The sequence below is a fragment of the Pleurodeles waltl genome, chromosome 7 (genome assembly GCF_031143425.1).
Source record: "Pleurodeles waltl isolate 20211129_DDA chromosome 7, aPleWal1.hap1.20221129, whole genome shotgun sequence".
NCBI lineage: Eukaryota > Metazoa > Chordata > Amphibia > Caudata > Salamandridae > Pleurodeles > Pleurodeles waltl.
In genome coordinates, this window is record NC_090446.1 from 1147753431 (window position 1) to 1147774958 (window position 21528).

The 21528-nt window shown below is 45.5% G+C and overlaps 1 protein-coding gene across 1 annotated transcript in view; it reads right to left on the reverse strand.

Annotated features, from left to right (window-relative positions):
- UBE2O (ubiquitin conjugating enzyme E2 O) overlaps nucleotides 1–21528 on the reverse strand; it is a 738495-nt gene that overhangs the window by 425116 nt on the left and 291851 nt on the right. The window contains exon 8 of the mRNA XM_069200225.1: nucleotides 13489–13639. Coding sequence (XP_069056326.1) covers nucleotides 13489–13639 — 151 coding nt within the window. The remainder of the gene's footprint in view (nucleotides 1–13488; nucleotides 13640–21528) is intronic.

A 21528-nucleotide genomic window follows, 5' to 3' on the forward strand; every position in this document is an offset into this window, starting at 1 on the left:
GCCGCAAGGCACTGAAGCTCTGGTGGGTGATCTCTTTCCGTCCTGAAAATGAGGCCAGCGGAGCAGATCGAGACTGAGATTGGACCTGCCCGAGGAGACGAGAGGTCCCCCGAGCGTGTGGAAGAACGAGGTGAGCCTAGGGCAGAGGGCGGGAGGGCCGCTTGTTGTAACCCAAGATACAGGGCGGTGCCCTACGACCAGACGGGGGCAAGGGGCCCACTTTCGCAACACCTGTTGTGCTGCGCCCTGGGGCCTGACCTCGGTGCCAGACTCCACGCCTGGAGACCCCAAGGTGACAGGGACTGCAGGCGACCCTGGAGAGCGGGGCAGACTGGTCGCATGAGTGGCCTTCTGGCGTGAGCTGCTGCCGCACGCTGGGGTCAGAAATCCCGACGGTGGCACAGATCCTACAACAGAGCTAGAGTGTGGCCTAGCTGGTGTGAAGGGGAGCTGTGACGCAAGGGAGACTACAACTAGAGATTGATTACCTGGGAACACCAGTCTGGAGCGGTACTGGGCTGGACCGCGAGTGACAGTTTATAGCCAGTCAATCATGGTCAAGGGGGACTCTAAGCAGAAGAAGCTCGCCTTTGAGAGGCCACACCGCACCATGCTGACAGACAGAAGCATGGCAGAGGGGGGAGATGCAGCCGGGGGCCCCGAGATGGCCTAGACCACGGATTTGGGTGCAATCATGGCTGAGTTGAGAACCGGATTTTGGGCGCTAGATTCAAAACAGTAGAGTCCCACCTCGATAAGATGAATGAAAGAAAGAAAGAATGGACAAACAGGATGCCAGAATCCAGGCCGTATCTCCCACCAAGATGATGGGGCAAACAAAATGGAAAAAAGTCTTGAACGCATGGAAAATAGGCTCTGCATGGTCAAGAACGAGGATCTGGAAGTCCGAGGGCAACGGAGAAAGATCTGCATTCTGGGAATTGCAGAGTCCACCAACACTGGTTGATTAGACATTTTTGTGGAGACTGTTAGCTGAAATGCTTGGCCAAGACAACTTCACTGCTAAGTTTGTGATGGAGCGTGCCCACACGACCCTGGGACCACGCCCGGTGTCACAGAGACCCATCTTGGCCCACTTGCTGAATTTCAGGGACTGCAATACTGCCCTGCGCCTGGCAAGAAAAAAAGTCCCCTGCAATACCAGGGTATGTCAGTGTCAATATTCCCCAATTTCGTGACTGCTGTGCAGGAGGCATGGCACAGGTATGCGAACACCTGACTATGGGGCAGGGGAATGGCCAGGCTGCACCCTGGCAAATTTGCTGAGACTCTCTAGGGCCTCCTCACATATACCAGCATTATACAAAGTGGATGGCACACACATAACTGACACAGCAGGGATACAATTCGAGCTGCTCACCTATTACACGCAACTATAGTCTTCTACCCAGAGTGGTGATAAGCTAGGCATGGCACAATATCTTAACAAAATAGCAATGGTGTGGCTTACGAACGCACAGCAACAGTTTCTGGCTGAACCATTCACATGCAAGGAGATAATCCAGACAATAGAAGCTCTGAATGGCTCTATGGGTCCGGGGTTAGATGAGTTCACCGGTGCCTTTTACAAGGCATATCGGAACGTCCTAGCGCCACATCTATTAGAGGTGTACACCGAGGCACTGGAAACTGGCATCCTACTGCCAAAACTTAGAGAGGCAGTTATCGCACTACTGCCCAAACCAAATAAAGACCGCACAAAATGTGACTCCTGTAGGCCCATTTCACTAGTAAACTTTGATAATAAAATCCTGGCTAAGTTACTAGCAACACGACTGTCCTTACTGCTGTGTAATATCAGCACAATTGGGATTTATCCCACAACGGTCAACAGCCATTAATCTCCGTACATTGTTGGCTACGCTTGATAGAGTTTTCCCCCCCAATTCCCGTAGTAGCGGCACTCTTGGATGCGGAGAAGGCGTTTGAGTCATTGGAGTGGCCATTTTTAATGGCAACCCCACAGAAGCCTGTAACTTCCTTTCCCCAATTAAGCTCTTATATACAGAACCAATAGCCGGAATTAGAATCAATGACTGTCCCTCGACCTTCCTGATTACACGAGGCACAAGGCAGGGATGCCTGTTATTGCCTCTTCTCTTTAGCATCACCATGGATTCATTGGTTAGACACTTATCTAACCAATGGATCCATAGGGGACTTCAATTCCAAACCGGACCACTGCTTATATCATTATACGTGGACTATGTGCTGCTGAAGTGGTCCTATGTGGTACATACTTCGGGCTCTGAGTCAACTGGTCCAAATCTTAACTTTTTCCCCCCTCACAAGCAGGACATCACCTAGCCAATCAACTTTCCGGCTGACATGGTGCTATGAACACGTCAAGTATCTAGGAGTGTGCATACATAGAGATAAGAACCAAGTGATCAGACTCAATTATGGGACCACTTTGGACAGCCTGTCCACACAAGTGGAGAGATGGGTCTGTCTCCCACAGTCAATGGCAGGCTGAATAGCCATTATTAAATGGTTGTCCTCCTCCCGATTTCTATATCTTTTCATGAAACATCCTTATATCACTCTATAAATCTTTTTTTTTTCTTTTCCCCCGGAACTCAGGAGACTTCTCACACTACTAATTTGGGCAGGTAGCCACCCAAGGATCAACTTGGATGTCTTGACACTTCCTTATGAACACAGCGGTTTCAGAGTTCCACACTTCTAATTGTACTACATAGTCGCACAAGGTCAATTTGCAACACACTGGTACAACCCGAAAGAGACCTTTTTCTGGCCTCCTTACGCGCTCTCCTCCCGGGAGGGGGGGGAACACCCATTGGACCCCCAATGTTATACAAACAGTCTCAACCACCTGCTGGGCATGGTGTAAAATGGCCCAGCTCCTCCGCATGAACCGTCTTTACTCACCCCGCTCTAGTCCTACCTAGTCCCGCATGGCTCTCCATAACGGGGGAAACACAGCGGGGGAGGCAGGGCAGGGCGGGGGCAGGTGTGCATGTTTTTTTTATTTTCAAGGAATGAAGGCGTACAGTTCGCCACTGCAACTAAAATGGACCACTTCTTGCTTGGGCATCTCCAAAGTGCCCTATGGGTGCAGACTCCCACATACCCCCTGTAAGGAAATGCCTCCTTGGCATCGTTACCCCCTGACTTTTTGCCTTTGCTGATGCTATGTTTTGAATTGAAAGTGTGCTGAGGCCTGCTAACCAGGCCCTAGCACCAGTGTTCTTTCCCTAACCTGTACTTTTGATTCCACAATTGGCACACCCTGGCATCCAGATAAGTCCCTTGTAAGTGGTACCCCTGGTACCAAGGGCCCTGATGCCAAGGAAGGTCTCTAAGGGCTGCAGCATGTCTTATGCCACCCTGGAGACCCCTCACTCAGCACAGACACACTGCTTGGCAGCTTGTGTGTGCTGGTGAGAACAAAACGAGTAAGTCGACATGGCACTCCCCTCAGGGTGCCATGCCAACCTCTCACTGCCTATGCAGGTATAGATAAGTCACCCCTCTAGTAGGCCTTACAGCCCTAAGGCAGGGTGCACTATACCATAGGTGAGGGCACCAGTGCATGAGTACTGTGCCCCTACAGTGTCTAAGCAATACCTTAGACATTGTAAGTGCAGGGTAGCCATAAGAGTATATGGTCTGGGAGTCTGTTTTACACGAACTCCACAGCACCATAATGGCTACACTGAAAACTGGGAAGTTTGGTATCAAACTTCTCAGCACAATAAATGCACACTGATGCCAGTGTACATTTTATTGTAAACTACACCCCAGAGGGCACCTTAGAGGTGCCCCCTGAAACCTTAATCGACTATCTGTGTAGGCTGACTGGTTCCAGCAGCCTGCCACACTAGAGACATGTTGCTGGCTCCATGGGGAGAGTGCCTTTGTCACTCTGAGGCCAGTAACAAAGCCTGCACTGGGTGGAGATGCTAACACCTCCCCCAGGCAGGAGCTGTAACACCGGGCGGTGAGCCTCAAAGGCTCACCCCTTTGTCACAGCACCGCAGGACACTCCAGCTTAGTGGAGTTGCCCGCCCCCTCCGGCCACGGCCCCCACTTTTGGCGGCAAGGCTGGAGGAAACAAAGAAAACAACAAGGAGGAGTCACTGGCCAGTCAGGACAGCCCCGAAGGTGTCCTGAGCTGAGGTGACTAACTTTTAGAAATCCTCCATCTTGCAGATGGAGGATTCCCCCAATAGGATTAGGGATGTGACCCCCTCCCCTTGGGAGGAGGCACAAAGAGGGTGTACCCACCCTCAGGGCTAGTAGCCATTGGCTACTAACCCCCCAGACCTAAACACGCCCTTAAATTTAGTATTTAAGGGCTCCCCTGAACCTAAAACTTTAGATTCCTGAAACTACAAGAAGAAGACTGCTGAGCTGAAAAACCCCTGCAGAGGAAGAACAGAAGACACCAACTGCTTTGGCCCCAGTCCTACCGGCCTGTCTCCTGCCTTCCAAAGAACCCTGCTACAGCGACGCTTTCCAAGGGACCAGCGACCTCTGAATCCTCTGAGGACTGCCCGACTTCAAGAAAGACAAGAAACTCCTGAGGACAGCGGCACTGCTCCAAAAGAACTGCAACTTTGTTTCAAGTAGCAGATTTAAAGACCCCTACAACTCCCCGCAAGAAGCGTGAGACTTGCAACACTGCACCCGGCGACCCAGACTCGACTGGTGGAGAAACAACGCTTCAAGGAGGACCCTCCGGCGACTCTACGACTGTGAGTAACCAAAGTTGTCCCCCCTGAGCCCCCACAGCGACGCCTGCAGAGGGAATCCCGAGGCTCCCCCTGACCGCGTCTGCCTGAACTCCATTTCCCGACGGCTGGAAAAGACCCTGCACCCGCAGCCCCCAGCACCTAAAGAAACGGAACTCCTGTGCAGGAGTGACCCCCAGGAGGCCCTCTCCCTTGCCCAGGTGGTGGCTACCCCGAGGAGCCCCCCCCTTGCCTGCCTGCAACGCTGAAGAGATCCCTTGATCTCTCATTGATTTACATTGAAAACCTGACGCTTGTTTCTACACTGCACCCGGCCGCCCCAGTGCCGCTGAGGGTGTACTTTTTGTGTGAACTTGTGTCCCCCCCGGTGCCCTACAAAACCCCCCTGGTCTGCCCTCCGAAGACGCGGGTACTTACCTGCTGGCAGACCGGAACCGGGGCACCCCCTTCTCTCCATTGAAGCCTATGTGTTTTGGGCACCTCTTTGACCTCTGCACCTGACCGGCCCTGAGCTGCTGGTGTGGTAACTTTGGGGTTGCTCTGAACCCCCAACGGTGGGCTACCTTGGACCCAAACCTGAGACTTGTAAGTGATTTACTTACCTGACAAAACTAACAAAAACTTACCTCCCCCAGGAACTGTGAAAATTGCACTGTGTCCACTTTTAAAACAGCTTATTGTGTTTTATGTAAAAAGTATACATGCTAATGTAATGATTCAAAGTTCCTAAAGTACTTACCTGCAATACCTTTCAAATGAGATATTACATGTAGAATTTGAACCTGTGGTTATTAAAATAAACTAAGAAAATATATTTTTCTATAACAAAACCTATTGGCTGGATTTGTCTCTGAGTGTGTGTTCCTCATTTATTACCTGTGTGTATGTACAACAAATGCTTAACACTACTCCTTTGATAAGCCTACTGCTCGACCACACTACCACAAAATAGAGCATTAGTATTATCTATTTTTGCCACTATCTTACCTCTAAGGGGAACCCTTGGACTCTGTGCATACTATTCCTTACTTTGAAATAGTGCATACAGAGCCAACTTCCTACACCCCCTAGCACCGGATGACTTCAGACCACTGACTGTTGATTACAGACAGCGTAGGGGACAGACTGATATCTTGATTATATTGTACAAGCTTTACCCCTACTACCAACAACGCTAAGCTACACACCACCTGAGAGGGGGAACTGGAACTGCCAATCACAGATAAAATATGGGCTGCATATGCTGCTTACAAACTTGATTAATCTTCATGAACTACAGTCACAGACTCATAAATTTCTACAGCAGATATATGCGATGCCGGCGGCTCTAGCCAGGACAGACCCCACAAGCTCCAACTGTCATAAGTGTCTCGCCCCTCAGACAGACTTTGCACATATGACATGCCCTCTATTGGTAAAATAGTGGCAGGAAATGTTTGGCAAACTTTCCTTAATGATAAAAGCTACACTAGTGCCCTACCACATACTCGCACTGATGGGTTACGTAGTTGGCATTCCCCAATCGGTAAGACGGTATACGGCACTAGCCCTACTATTAGCAAAACACGAACTCGCCTACACAGTCTTATCTATTAAGATACCACCAACAAAGTATATGCAGAGTTTCAACCATCCACATCACGCCCCAAAAACATAAGGCAACCCCTGCGTAATTACCAGTCGTCTGCTCACTTAAACCAAACATAACACGTTACCAAAGGGCCACCCACAGGGACTGTGAAACAGAGAATACGGAGGAACATGTGGTATAGAGATCGGGTGAAGCTCGCCTGACTGTCACATGCACATTTACAAATGGTCGAAAGGTTGTAATGCTCATTTGCACATGGAAAATGTAATGTTTGATATAATGGACTGTATCCTACTTTGAAGTAATGGCAGCAATCTGTGCTTCTTTTCTTTTATAGCGTTGTTTGTGAACATTACACTGACAAATTATAAATGAAATAAAAAAACAAAAAACTGGAGACTTTCAGTAGTTTTGTTAGATTGAAACATTAGGTTTAACATCCCTTTAACCTTTATTTGTTTCAGTAAATTTCTACGTTTTTTTTTATTTTTTTTAAGTAAAGTAAGCTATTACATTTCACAACTGGATTGCCACTTTAACCTTTGATTTTAGTGAAATTCTCTATTTCTTTTAATGTAAAGTAAAATGTCCATCACAATGCGTGACGTGTAGTTGGATGCCCAACCTCACTTTTTCTCTATTTTTTTGTGCTTTTTTTGGTGCACTGCGGATCTGCTGCAGCTCTCCAGAGGAGTTACTCTGGTAGATCACACCACAAGGCCCAGGGGTTAGGGGAGGGGAGAGGGGGGAGGGGGGAGGGTGCAGGGGGTCAGATTATTCCTGCTCCCTTTTTCTTATTTTGTTTTATTTTTATAACACTCGGACTGAGTTCTCAAGTCCTAATATGGTGGCTACAACGTTTCTTCCATCAAGCCAATCACAAAGAGTGGTTAAGCTAGCACATTTCTCGGTCCTCCACTGCTTGAAATATACATACATTTTGAGCCTTAATTTCTCAAAAACTACAAAACGGATTACATCAAATTACAAAAAGCACGATATCAGAGTCAAGATCTAGCCTTCTGCCAAAGTTGGTGTGATTCTGTTCAGCCGTTTTTGAGGTGTCGTTGTTCAAATTTTCCTATGGAAAATTGCATGGGTGAAATGGGTTTGGACATTCTTGTTCCTGCCCCTCCCCCCCCAAAAACACTTCAGATTTTCTCAGCTCCCGCTCGAACGGTCACCCCGAAACTTTCAAGAAAGCAGCGGAGGTGGATGAGACTTATTTGGAAAATTTTGCTGAGATTTGTCAAACGGCACCAAAGTTGTTAGCAGCCAAAAAGTCTATTTCCTACGGAAATGCAGTCTTAACTATAATTACCAAGTGGCGATCGCCACTGCGTACTTATAGTTAGGACCTTGTTGCCACAGCAAATTGCCAAAGATATTAGCAAACGAAACAAACAATGTTTGATGAATCTTCACAAAAATGTGCCAAATGAGTTCATCCACATCAGCTCCTTTCTGGAAAATGTTGGGGGTGGAGAAAAGGTGGGTGGGGGGATGCAACCAGCAGTCATTTATCTGCCAAGTGCCTGAGTTCATCTATCCTAGATCCCATCAGGTGTTTTACCACTGGAGAAATTCCTTGGTGACACACTCAGACTTATAACTGAGCCCAATACTCCACCACATAATGGTTTTTGCAGTACCACACAGCAGTGGCGTTACCCGTAAGCACCTGCATCAGCCTTCACCTGATGGTTGCTAAGAAGGCCGTCACTGCTAAGTAAATCACACTCAACTCCAACAGACTAATGTGGAGTTGAGCCTCAGCCAGAGGCCTCTGAACACGTTTCCCAAAAGGCCGCCCCACCCCAGTAGTGGTGCATTGATGACCACCAACAGCACTGGGTTGGTTAACAACCAAAATACAAAAACACTGGAGCATACAAATATCAAGTATTATAAGAAAATTTCCAACGACAAATGTATTTTGTTAAGTCTATATTTTGTGCAATAATGTCCAAGACATTTTCCGTCCAGAAGGACTTTTTCAAGGCTGCTAAGAGATATAGTGTAAAACAATGCTAAGATATTATGTATATCATTACAGTGAAATAAAAAGCCAGATAACACACAACATTAATTTGTGACACATGCAATGAGCCACCTTCAACACTCTAAAAAAAAATAGATAGCAAGTGCACATATTAATAAAACATTTATTAAAATCACTGTGTAGGGAAGATGCCCAAATACAGTGATCCTAGTGTGTACAATTAGTCAAATCACATTGGTAAAAGAGGTAGCCCTGTAACCAGAATGGTATGTAACACTAGACAAGGTGAAAAACAATCACCCCACGAGGACAGTGACCTACTGACCAAATGCAATGAGGTAGCGTGTTTGGAGAACAGATACCCTGTGCCACAGCATTTCCCTTTATATTGAATATGTAGTATGAGGGAGCAAAGATGCCCCAATAAATAGGGTGGACCTACCCTATGTCTGGACACGCTGAGAAAATAGTATCATATAATCCAGAATAATAATGTGGAGAACAGGTATGTAAAAGGAAACTATAAGGACCGAATACCCAAAAGAAAGTTAAGGTGCGTATAAAATCTTTTTACTTAATGTACTATAATACAATTATGTGATCTTACTCACAATGAGTGTAGTCCCAAAGAGCTTGTTAAAGAGTAAGCAATCTTGAAGAAATGTAAGTGTGTATACAGGACAGGTATGGTAGCCCGAATCCTGAAAAGGTCTCAGATGAGGAAAATCTTCACAAATGGGTTGGTGTCCGTTGCCAGCTGGCGAGTAAGAAAGGCGGGGTCACCTGTAAATCTAAAACGTGTGTTGTTCTTCGCATCACAAAGAGGATCTTTCCTCTGTGGCAGGGGGCATTTTGGGGAAAGTGAGTGTGTGTGTTGGTGGGGGGGGGGGGGAAACGGAGGGTTTGGGGGGGGAAGAGTTTGACAAGACCATTATCTGGGGAAGTATCCATCCCTGGCATCTTGAAGTCCTCCATACCAGTTTTCCACATCATATTGGGGAACAAAGTTGTGCCATTCATCAGAGCTCCTGTCTGAGTCAGTGCTGAAAAGACTGTGTAAAGTTTAGGCCCTACCATGTGCTAAGGCTGAGGTATTTGAATCAGAAGTATTGCCTAGTGGCTGGGTGCTGGTCAGAGCTAGGCACAATCTTAGACAAAGTTGTGGTAGATTTTATTCAGAGTCCCAGCGTCAATGTGCAAGTAACTGGGCTAGAAGATAGCATCGGAACCCTAGTCAGCACCGGAGCTGGTGGCAAACCTGATGCAAGTTCAAGGGGCACAGATGGCGTTCAGGGCAGACCCACTGGTAAACGTTCGACTGGAGGCCCAAAGATCCCTGGGAGCAAGTAAAGTGATGGATACGTGCAGCACGGCTTCTCTTAAGGCCTTTAGTTGCTGCAATGTTGTAGACTGACCTGGAAAGTTGGGGTGTGCCATGACTTAACTTGGTTCCGATGGAGATCAGGAGCAAGACTGGGAGGCATGATGACCCAATTGAGCCATATCTGGAGTTCGAGAGTGGCGAGGAGGAGCAGATTCGCTTCAACATATAATGCTTTAGGTACGCTTACATAAAGACTCTGACCACATGATGATCCGCTGCAGGAACGGGACGTTCCTTTCTACTGGTCACAGTGTGGAGACTTCTTGTATTTGATAACAAGGTTGGGACTCATGGTCTTGTATGGCCATCAGGTTCATCTAAATGCAATCACCGGCCCAGACCCCAGGCTCGTTCATGAGGGTCTGTCTCAGACTTCTGTTTGTGACAGCCCCTGCACAGTTTAAAAACATGTCATCTTAGGGGGGTGACGTTTTCATTTGCACACTGGTATATTTCTGATAAAAAGTACCAGTCAAAAGACCAAGGAGAAGCTCAGGATCCGCGACTGCGAGGACCAGACAACCTATTAATCAACTTACTACAGCGTGCCCGGGAGGCACGTATTTGTGGCTTCATTTGTCAATTCTGGAGGAGAATAGCACTGAGCTATACACCACCCCCTGCCAGGGCAGGAGGACAATTGCTTTAGAGGTTTCTCGATCCAGTCTGGAGCCTGACAGAATATTTACAAGGCAAGGAATCTTGGTTAGAAGTATCCAAAAGAAATAATCTTCTAACAAACTCTAACTCCAGTAACCTAAACCAAATACCTCAGTTGGAAGAGAATAACTCCATGATCCATATAAAATTCAAAGTATTATCTTTCCAAGAAGGATGGCAGATGTTGAAAACAATGCTGTATAGCAATGGCTCCCCAAAAAGGATTCCTATTAACTTAGCGTGTGGTAGCACAATTGAGGATATGGTGGCACTAATGGAGTAGAATCCAACCTTCATCTTCCTCAACAGTTGCAGTGTATATCTTATGCATTAAACTGGTTGCAAAAACACTGAGGTTGCCATTTATTTTTTTCAAAAATGCTATATTCCAACAAATTAATGGAATTCCCAGGCTGTTGACAGGAAAGCATGTGAATCCATTATAAAAAAAATCCAATATCAAATTTTCCTCTAACTATTATTTCACTCTATTTTTACAGTCTATTGTTTTAGGTAAAGCACTCCAATCCCCATATGCCTAGGTCTGTGCTCCAAAGGTAGGTGTATCTAGTAAATTCCAATGAGGAGTGGCTACCTGGCTATTGCCATCATCTGACCTTCGCTCGCTTATTTTATTACCTAGACATTTTAAACAGTACTGCAAAGAGAAGAAAGATATAGGAGGCCAGATTTAAAAAAATCCTCTTTTTGATTAATTTATTTGGTATTTGAATTTCTAGTGATGGTTAGACTCCATTTTGTTGGTTAAGAGGATTCCAAGAAAAGTTAGAGATGTTACAAAAGGAGAAAATTAACATTTTAATCCTACATAGTGTGGGTTTTTGTATGACTTGGACAAACGCCCTAGTCCACCAACTCTATTTACTCTTTCAGATAATTATGCATTTGAATATCTTCGCTCTACTAAGGAATTGGGGAGAACACTTAATCTCATGGTGCACAGATGTAAAAAGAAAGAACCATGCACAGATAATGAATCCTCCCCAGTCACTACAAACCTGGGACACTGCCAGTACCACCGATGGATACAATATTAAACTGCTATAAAGTATCTTCCTTCCAGCAATCGAGGAATTATCTTAGCACTTCAATAATCCATTTTAGTTGTATAACGATGGGGAGGTCTAGGGTAGCAGGTAACAGGATACAACCTTCCTCACAACAGATGAGGGAACACTAGTTAAGTTAAGGATCCTAATCCCCAACCCTAAACTGTATCAGAGGTCACATATTAGGTATTAATTTACCATACTGCTCTCAACTGTGCCAACCTCCAACAGAACAATCCCAATGCACATAATCTTCCAAAACAGTTCTTCCACTGTACTGGAGCTCTCTGACACAAGGGTTAAAGCAAAAGAGGTGAAAAGGAAACAGGATAGAGGGTTTCTGGATTGTGCATACACTAATGGATAAAGGTTTACTTTTTATTCTTGAATGTTTATATTATGTATATTTTGTATATCCATAATCAAAAGGTTAGATGATAGAAATGTGTTAAACTAACGCGGAGGTTTGCCACCTACCACAGTACATTTTTTTGCAACAGGCAAAAACAAATAAATATATGGGGGGGGCTGATTAAACAGTCCTCTTTCCTTGTCCAACTTTTACGCTGCTGTTATTCTTGGTCAGACTGTCGCAACAACTGTTGAGCATTTGTTTGGCATGCTTTATATACTGATAAAAAAATAAGCTACCTGCCTTTAAGTGTAGGGTTGATTAAACAGAAAGTGATGCAGCTAGCACTTGTATTAGTCGGAATGCTCTCAGGTGCTTTCTTCACTTCTTTTGCATGAACAGCCTTAAATATGGGCTTGGTGTAGGTACAAAATCGGCTGCCAATAGGTTGTGCTTCATTGAAGGCTAACTGTCTGGATGCCTAGTTTTAAATAACAGTAATACATTCTCTTTTACTTGGCACATTTTCAGTTCCTTGAATCTCGGTGTCAGGAAGAAATCTGCATGAAGGCAGTCACTTTATCTTTCATTCTATTCCCACTTTGGCAAATTAACCTTTGACGGAAACGATGATGAATGAGGCAATAATACAGAACTTCCTAGAATATTTGTAATCACAACACTACAAGGCACTACACACAATACAGGACAGGCATACCTTAACCACTGCCTCGCCTTTTACATACCCATCAGACAACTCCATTCTTCCCAGCTCGCCCTCGCAGCCCTTCCCAGGATCTGGAAAAGCACAGCAGGAAGAAGATTCTTCTCCTACCTCACAGCCCAGACATGGAACACGGTACCTCTCAAACTCAGACAGACAGCATCACTGAAGCAGTTCAGGATGGACCTCAAGACATGGGTCTCCGACTGAGCAGCACACCTACTTTCAGTGCCTTGAGACTGTATGGGTGATTAGCTGCGCTTTAGAAATCACTGATTGATTGACATGCTTCAAAACTTCATTGGAAAAGAGGAAACCGAACAGGACTGTGCTGCTCTGTCAAAAATACTGGATAATGCATTAAATGCCTTCTTGGTTATCAAGATCTCCAACAACTAATCCTTGCTAAAGTCAAGCAGCTTATTTTGGCAGTTTTAACAACTTACTCGACATCTGAGGTCAAAGCAAAAAGCACACCATACTACATGCCAACATTTTCAAAGTGGGAGACTGGGGTGGGGGAGGGGGGTATGTATTTTCCCCATTGGTTTATATGAAAACAGAGGCAACTTTAGGTGGGAGACACCCAAGAAAAGCCATTTTTGCCTTTAATAATTGAGTCTCCCCTCCTGAATCAGGTCTTTTGGCATGCACGCGCCTTGAACCGCATGTTACTTTTATTGACAAGGGAAAGTTATACCGCAAGACAGACATTATTGTAAATAATACTGAAGAAAAGCAATCACATAAATAGGCAAAGATGGAGCACAATCTCAAAATGGTACAAAATTTCACAATTACCAACTATAGCAAGCGCATCCGTATCATCCAAAGGAAGGATGTTCTATTTCCAAGACTGAGCTAAGATGTCTCAGGCCTGCCTAAAGGTGACAGTTTTCTTTCTTTACTTAGGGACCTCATACATACTAGTAAATGCTTTTTACACTTTCTCAAAATAATAAGTACCTTTTTAGCAACAGATCGTTCGCCCACAAAGCAGTTCTTTTCAGGGCACTCGCAGGTGACTTTTGCAGGCTCAATTTTAGCAGGAAACACATACAGATACCTTTCACCCAGTTGCCTCTGAGTATGATCAAAACAACCAAGACGCTTCACCCTGAATTAAAGAAATGAAGATGGTTAGATACAGTTGTGGACTTATTACTGATTTAGACATTCTTAGAAAGCGCACTCAACCATAGGTTATCAGTGTGCTTTCATATGAACTGTGGCAGTCAGTGCTTTAACTCGCAGCGAACATAGCGAAGGAAGAAGTATTACAGCTAGATCTAAGCAAATTCCAACGAATGTAGGAGTAATTAGTCATGTGGGAGAAGGAAGAGATCATGCGGGTCGAGGAAGAGATGAGTGAGGAGAGCAGCAGGTAGGGAAAGATGGGAATGAGATCAACATGGGCAAACAGGACACTGGCTCGAAAGAGCCTAAAGTATACGAGTAAGGGAAAGTGATCCATTGTGCCAAGGAGGTTCTAGGTAAAAGGGTTGAGACAGAGGTTGGAGACAAAGTAAATAGGGTATAGCAAAGGAGGAATGAAGAATTAGAGAGCAAAAACAGCTAGACAAGGAAAGCTAAATAAGATTATCAAGGTAAAGGAAAGGCAGGCAGAGGAAGGACATGGTCTAACCTGGATATAACACACATTTAGAGAGTACAGGTTTAAAGAGAATGATTTCAAATGTCGTTCAAACAGGAAAGTCTCCATGTTTTATGGAAAGTCAATAGAGATTCACACAGTGTAGTCATTACGGAGCTCCAAAGATCTGCCCCAGAAACACAAAAGTCTTAAGTATCTGCTCTTTCTGTGTTAAAACTCTTGGTATTTAGAGGAGAATCAGTTTACTCCTCTTAGTCTTGATAACCGCAAGTGGAAATGCTGGTTTGCTGAAGCAGACGGCCTCGTAGGTGATGAATGAAAGCTTAAATTGTATTCTGACTTCAAGAGGGAGCAATGGAGGTCTTGTAGGGCAGCAGTGATATAGTGGTATTTTCAGGCACCAGAGAAAGGTCTGGAAGCTGAATGGATAAGTGTTTTAGTGAGAGTTCAATAGGACGCAGAAACACTAGCCAATATAGTTTCCATAATTTACTTTATGGAGAAAAGAGTATTAACATCTGTTTGAAGTCATTCGGTTAGAGGAAGAGCTTAAGATTTTTCACCACAGACAATGTGATTATGGCTTTAATGGTAGTTTGGCATGGTAGGTAATGGAGAAATGACAATCTAAATGCCAGGGATTTCATCTCCCTCATCAATGCAGGGGTAAGACGTCATTATAAAGTTATACAATTCAGACTTAATCTATTTTGAGGATGTTTGATTAAGAAGTATTCAATTTAAGATTAAGCTGAATACTCTGTTTCTGTTGTTTAAAAACCACACCCACTGCTCTTGCTCTCAGCCCGGAAGGGTGAGTTGGCACAGAGAATCCCTGCTGTGTTTTAATACTAGCAGCAGGCTGAGAGGGCTTGAGCGAGTCCCATGGCCCTTGGGGACCCTGCTCTTTACCAGAATCCCAAAACATACCGGTTAACTTACCCGGTATGCAAAGGGACTCAGGTGATTAGTACCTTCTCCACCTAGGTGCTTGTGTGTCTGGAGTCCCAGAGTAAGAGTACCAGAGTTTTGGAGTCCCAAGCCTGCACTCAGGGGTTGGGTGACTGATGTTGGACTCGATGCCTTGCAGACAGAACCAACTAGATACCGTCAGGGAGCTTGTGGTAGGGACACAAGTGCCAGCTCGAGTGTTAAGTTTGCAGTCTCCAGAGGACCCACAGACAGCAGGTAACTGGGTGCCACACCAGGTGTAGGGTGCAGGGGCCCTTTGTGGATTTTGACTTTATCTGACCTACGCTTCTGGGAATACTAAATTGTTGACTTTACAATTTACCTCTGCTGCTAACCACTGTGTTCTCCGTTTCACTGAATTGCTTGCTTCGTTCTTCATTTAGCTTAATTTTTAACTAACTGGTTGGCTTGGTTAGTGGGCCCTCTAACAATCAAACACTTCACATCTATTGACTGGCAATTACCAACAAGAACAAGATTGCATCAATCTTTAAATCTGCCCTACAAAAGGCAAGGAAAGTATGAATAAGGTACCTGGTCAGCAACCTTTAAAGCCTCTTGCGTACAAGCCTCAATTAAATCCATGCGTTTATTCAGATAGTGAGGGCTCAGATAATTTGATTGCTCTTTTCTCTAATTCTCTGAAGGCAGACTCAATGACAACTAAGTAACATTGTTCAACGCATACACATACTACAACCAACGATCACTCAAGAATAAACTCTGCATCTACTTCACTCTAGAAAGTAGGTGCCTCAGTAATACATTTTAGTCAGCAAACTATACTAGATGCTTCAACTACTCCTCAAACATGGCAGTCGCTACTCCAACTAAATCAGTTACTAACTATGGGGTGATCCTGTGTTCCTCAGAACCTGGGATATATTCAGTATTACACAAAAAGGAGTTCTGTCGGATTGACTCCGAAAATGTACCATTGTAAGGTAACCATATGCTGCATATGAAGCAGAGAGGAGTGAAAGCACTATTTGTGAACAATAATTTATAACAAAATTATTGTATACAAATACATTGGTAAGGGTGCTCCGTGATTTATGCAAAAGGTGCTCATGCAACATGTGATACACAATAAGATACACATTTTTTCAAAATTATTTTAAAAAGCCCAGTCAACAATTCATTAAAGTCCAGTGTTGGTGGGAGTGGGTATTATGTTCCCCGAATCAATAATCCACCATAATGCCCCCAAGGATCCAGGCAAGAAATTCAGTCGACGTTGCGACCCATCACATCGACATGTCACTAATAAATCTACAAGAGGTCTTCAGCAGGGTAGTCAAAAAGAGCACAAAAGTAATCAGCAAAACAATTCTGTGGAAGCCAAGGAATGCCAAATCATCATTTTTGACAAAAATCACTGCATTGGAATTTGGTTTAAAGATCCCACTGTGGACATATCAAGACTGGCTCCTGTGAGATGCATATTAGCTCTGTCATTTTTCTGTAAATATCTAAACCACAGCTGGCAAAGGATGAGCAGCTTCTTCAGAACACTACTGGCTACTTCAGAATGCTGAAAGCATTTGAAAAGACAATACTCCAACTGGGTCAGTACCTAAAGTGACAAAGGATCATTCTAATCTTCATCAACAACATATTAAACATGGGATCAACAAATCCAAATGGCAATTATGGAACTACAATATTGGAAATAAATTCAACATTACAAGCCACCAGTACTCAGGACAATACTTTTGTTAACCTTACCGGACCTGATTCCATTTACGTAATAGATGAGAACAAGGAACCTGATGATGTAAACAAGAATTCCCAAGAACTGGCCAGCTGGCCAGATAACTTATAGCTACTCTCAGAACCAGACAAATTAACTGGTTTACTTCAAAAGCAGTGAGTTACTTTCCTGGATTCATGATCTCTCTGACAGCTCGTAAAAGAATCTTCACCTAATTCGGATTTAGAATTAACACCTCCCACTTATCCAGTAGTCGCTGCAATGGGAGCTAACAGCTCTACACTATCTCAAATGTCAGATATTCTTTCCACCCAATCCCAACTTATTGCAGAGCAAATTCTATTTAACAAAAAAATATTAATCAGGCTGTGCTGTCCTGCGTGGTGAATCTAAATCTTCATTAAAGGTTGAGAATTAATTTTCCAAGCTGGAAGTGACGCTTTCCTCTAAACTCTGCAATCAATGACAATGACTCTCTCTTTACAACTGCTACCATTAAAGATAACAAACATTTGCAAAGTCAGTAGGTTTCACCTATACACAAGCTATTGGCTTTGGCAATGTGTTTTGCCATGTTGTACACCAATGCGGCTGCTGTCCCACATGACTAAAAGTTAGTGGCGTGGAGTGGAGGGTAGTAGAGTTCAATGGCAGAGTTTTGAAGAGTGGAGTGGGTTGGAGTGAACTGAGGTAGTGGGGTGGATTGGAGTAGAGTGTGGTGTATCGGATTGGGGTAGTGGGGTGGATTGGAGTAGAGTGGGGTGGATAGGACTGGGCTTGAGTGGGGTGGATAGACTGGGGTGAATTAATGTGGGGTGGATTAGACTGGAGTTGGGTGTACTGAAATTAGGTGATGTGAATTGGACTGGGGTGGGTTCGAGTGGGGTGGATTAAGCTGGATTGGGGGTGGTTTGGACTGGAGTGATAGGGCTGGAATGGGGTGGATTGGATTTACTGGAGTGGGGTGGATCGAGTGGGGTGGGGTGGATTGGAGTGGGATGGCTGAACTGGGATGGGATGGACTGGATTAGATTAGAGTATGGTGGACTGGAGTGAGTTGGGTGGACTGAAATGGTGTGGATTGGAATGGAGTGGTGTGGATTGGAATAGAGTGGATTGTATTCAAGTGTGGTGGCCGCAGAAGGATGGGTTTGATTGCAGTAGAATGGGGTGGATTGGAGTGGGGTGGACTGGGGTGGGTGGAGTGGGCTGAATGTTTTTGATTAGAGTGGGGTGGACTGGATGGGGTGGGGAATGGATTGGGATAGAGTGGGGTGGACTGGATTAGAGTCTGATGCATGAGAGTGAGTGGAGTGGGATGGATTGGAGTGGGGTGGAGGATTGGGGCATGGATTGGAGTGAGATGGAGGATCGTGGGATGGATTGGAATGGGATGGATTCAAGTAGGATGGATTAAAATAGGGTTGGGTGCATTGCACTGGAGTGGGGTGTGTTGGTTTGGACTAGAGTGGGGTGGAGTGGCGTGCATTGAGTGGGGTGGATTGTAGTGGGATGGACTGAACTGGGGTGGTGTGGAATGGATAGGGACAGAGTGGGGTCGAATGGATAGGGACAGAATGGGGTGGATTGGAGTAGAGAGTGATGGATTAGTGAGTGGGGTTGACTGGAATGGGTGTACTGGAGTGAGGTGGAGTGGGGTGGGATGCGGTGGATTTGATTGGAGTGTGGTGTGTTGAATTGGACTGGTTTGGGGTGGATGGGGGTGACTGGAATGGGGTGGGCTGGAGTGGGGTGCATTACATTGACCTGGAGTGTGGTGGACTGAACTGGGAAGGGGTGGGTGGATTGTACTGGGGTGGGGTGCATTAGAGTGGGCTGGATTGTGTGGCAGTGGGTGTATTGCAGTGGACTGAATGGGGGTTGGTGGACTGGCTTGGGGTAAAGTGGATGGAGTAGAGTGTGGTGGAGTGGACTGAAATGGAGTGAGGTGGACTGGATGGGGGCGGCATGGGGTAAACTGGATCAGATGGGGTGGATCAGAGGAGGGTAGGTTGGATTGGAATGTGTGGGGTGGATTAGGTTAGGGTCCAATGGATAGATTGAGGTGGACTTGACTGTGTGTGGGGGATTGGAATTAGGGTGGGGGATTGGAATTAGGGCGGGGGATTAGCTAGAGGTGCTGTGGGGGTGGATTGGAGTGGATTATTGAAGGATGGATTAATTGGAGAGGGGAGGACCGGATTGGACTGGGGCAGATTAAGGTGGTTTGGAGTGGGGTAGATTGGACTGAGTAGGTTTGATTAATGTTGACTGCAGTTGATTATATTGGAATGGGATGGTGTGTGTGGATTGGACTGGAGTGAGGTGGATTGGGTAGGGAGTGGTCTTGACTGGAGTGGGTGGGTTGGAGTGGGCCAGATTATTTTGGATTGGAGGGGCTTGTTTGGGATTGGAGTGGGGCAGGGTGCAGTGGGGCAGATTGTTTTGGATTAAAGTAGGGTGGAGTGGTGTGGGTTGTGCAAGTAAAATGGGTTAGACTGGGGTGGAATGGATTGAAGTGGGGTGCATTAGAGTGGGCTGTATTGGATGACAGTAGAGTGGATTAGAGTGGACTGAAAGGGGGTGGGATGGATTGGGATAGAGTGGGGTGGAGAGGAGTAGTGTGTGTTGGATTAGAGTGTGGTGGAGTAGACTGGATTGGGGTGGCGTGGCATGGAGTGAATTGGATCAGATTGGGGTGAGGGTGGATTAGATTAGGTGTGGTGGGTTAGGCGAGGGTGGAGTCAAAAGACTGGGGTAGACTGGATTGAGTGCAGTGGATTGGATTGTGTGTGGGGGTTAGATTTAGTGTGGGGAATTAGCTAGAGGTGTGGTTGGGTGGAGTGAAGTGGTTTGGATTGGATTTGAGTAGGGTGGACTAGATTGGAGTGGGGTGGATTGGAGTTTGTGTATTAATTGGAGGGGTGGATTAATTGTAGAGGACTGGATAGTGGTTTCGAGTGCGGTGAATTGTACTAGAGTAGGCTGAATTAATGTGGACTGGCTTGGAAAGGGATGAATTGGGGTGGTGTGAGTTGACTGGATTGGACCGAGGTGGATTGGGTTGGCAGTGAACTTGACTGAGTTGGGTGGATCAGACTGGAGATGTGAGTTGTATTTGAGAAGGATGGTTTGAAGTAGGGTGGATTGACTAGTGTGGTGGGGAGGATTGGACTAGAGTTGTGAACTGGATTGAGGTGAGGTGCTTGGATTGGGGTAGATTGGATTGCGCTGGATTGGAGTGGGATGGATTATGGTGGATTGGAGTGGGGTAAATTGGAGTGGGGCAGATTATTTTGGATTGGAGTGGATTGTTTGGAATTGGAGTGTGGCAGGGTGCAGTGGGGCAGATTGTTTTGGATTAAAGTAGGGCAGATTGGAGTAGGGCAGACTCAAATGGATTGGAGTGGGGCAGATTGGAGGGTGTGGGAATTAGATGGGAGTGGGGTGGATAGGAGTGAGGAGAATAGGGATGGTGTGGGGTGGACTGGATTGAATTGGAAAGGGGCATATTGTTTTGGACTGGAGAGCGGTGGATTGGAGTGGTGCAGATTGTTTTGGAGTGAAGTGGGTCAGATAAGAGTGAGACGAATGAAGTGGGGCAGATTGTGTTGGATTGGGGTGGGGCAGATTGTTTTGGATTGGGGCGGGATAGAGGAGTGTGGCACACTGTTTTGGATTGGAGTGGGACACATTGGAGTGGGGCAGATTGTTTCTAACTGAAGTGGGGAAATTTGTTTTTGATTGGAATGGGGCCGACTGGGGAGGGGTAGTTGGAAGCGGAACATTGTTGTGGATTGGAGTGGGGCAAATTGTTTTGGACTGGGGTGGGGGCAAAATAGAGGGGGCAGATGGGAGTGAGGCATATTGTTTGGATTGTAGTGGGCCAGATTGTTGTGGAGTGTTGTAAATTGTTTTGTATTGGAGTGGGGCAGATTAGATTGGGAGGATTGGCGTCAGGTGATTTGGAGTGGATTGGTGTGAAGTGGATTGGTGTGGTGGGGTACATTGTAGTCGCCTTAAGGAAGGCTGTATATTGTAATTGTAATCGTATTTATATAGCGCTTACTACCCCTGACGAGGCGTCGAAGCGCTTTTCGTGAGTAGCGCGCTACTCTGGAACCCAACAAGAATTAGTGATGGATTAGTATCGGGAAATAATGAGTACAGTTTTAGTATTATTATGAGTTAATTTGAGCCATGGATATGAGAGTTTGTTAGTTAGACTGGCTGGAGAAATGGAGGGGTGGAGGAGGAAAGAAATCCAGAAGTGTTAATTGGGAGTATATCCTTAATTTACTCAACCCAAAGGCTTGGGATGAGTAAAGGGGGATGGAGGAGGGAAGAGTATGTTGAAGGGTTAGGGAGAGCTTAATAACAGGGTGAGATAAATGCAGGAGAATTTAGTAGGGTTATGTGGGAGGTCACGGTAGTAGAGTGAGGTTTGGCGAGTTAGATGTGGAAGCAGAGGGAAGAGCTTAGGCAGAGTTATTTAGGAGATGAAAGTAGTAGAAAGGATTTGGGATGAGTCAGAGTGAGAATGGAGGATAGTTTGATAGAGACATGACATATGATGATGGGTAGATAAGTGTGATAGGATGAGAGCAGGAATTCATAGATATCTAGTATAACAACCCACCCAGGAGCCATGCAATGACCCACGAACATGCCAAGCACAGAAACAACATACACACACACACATATA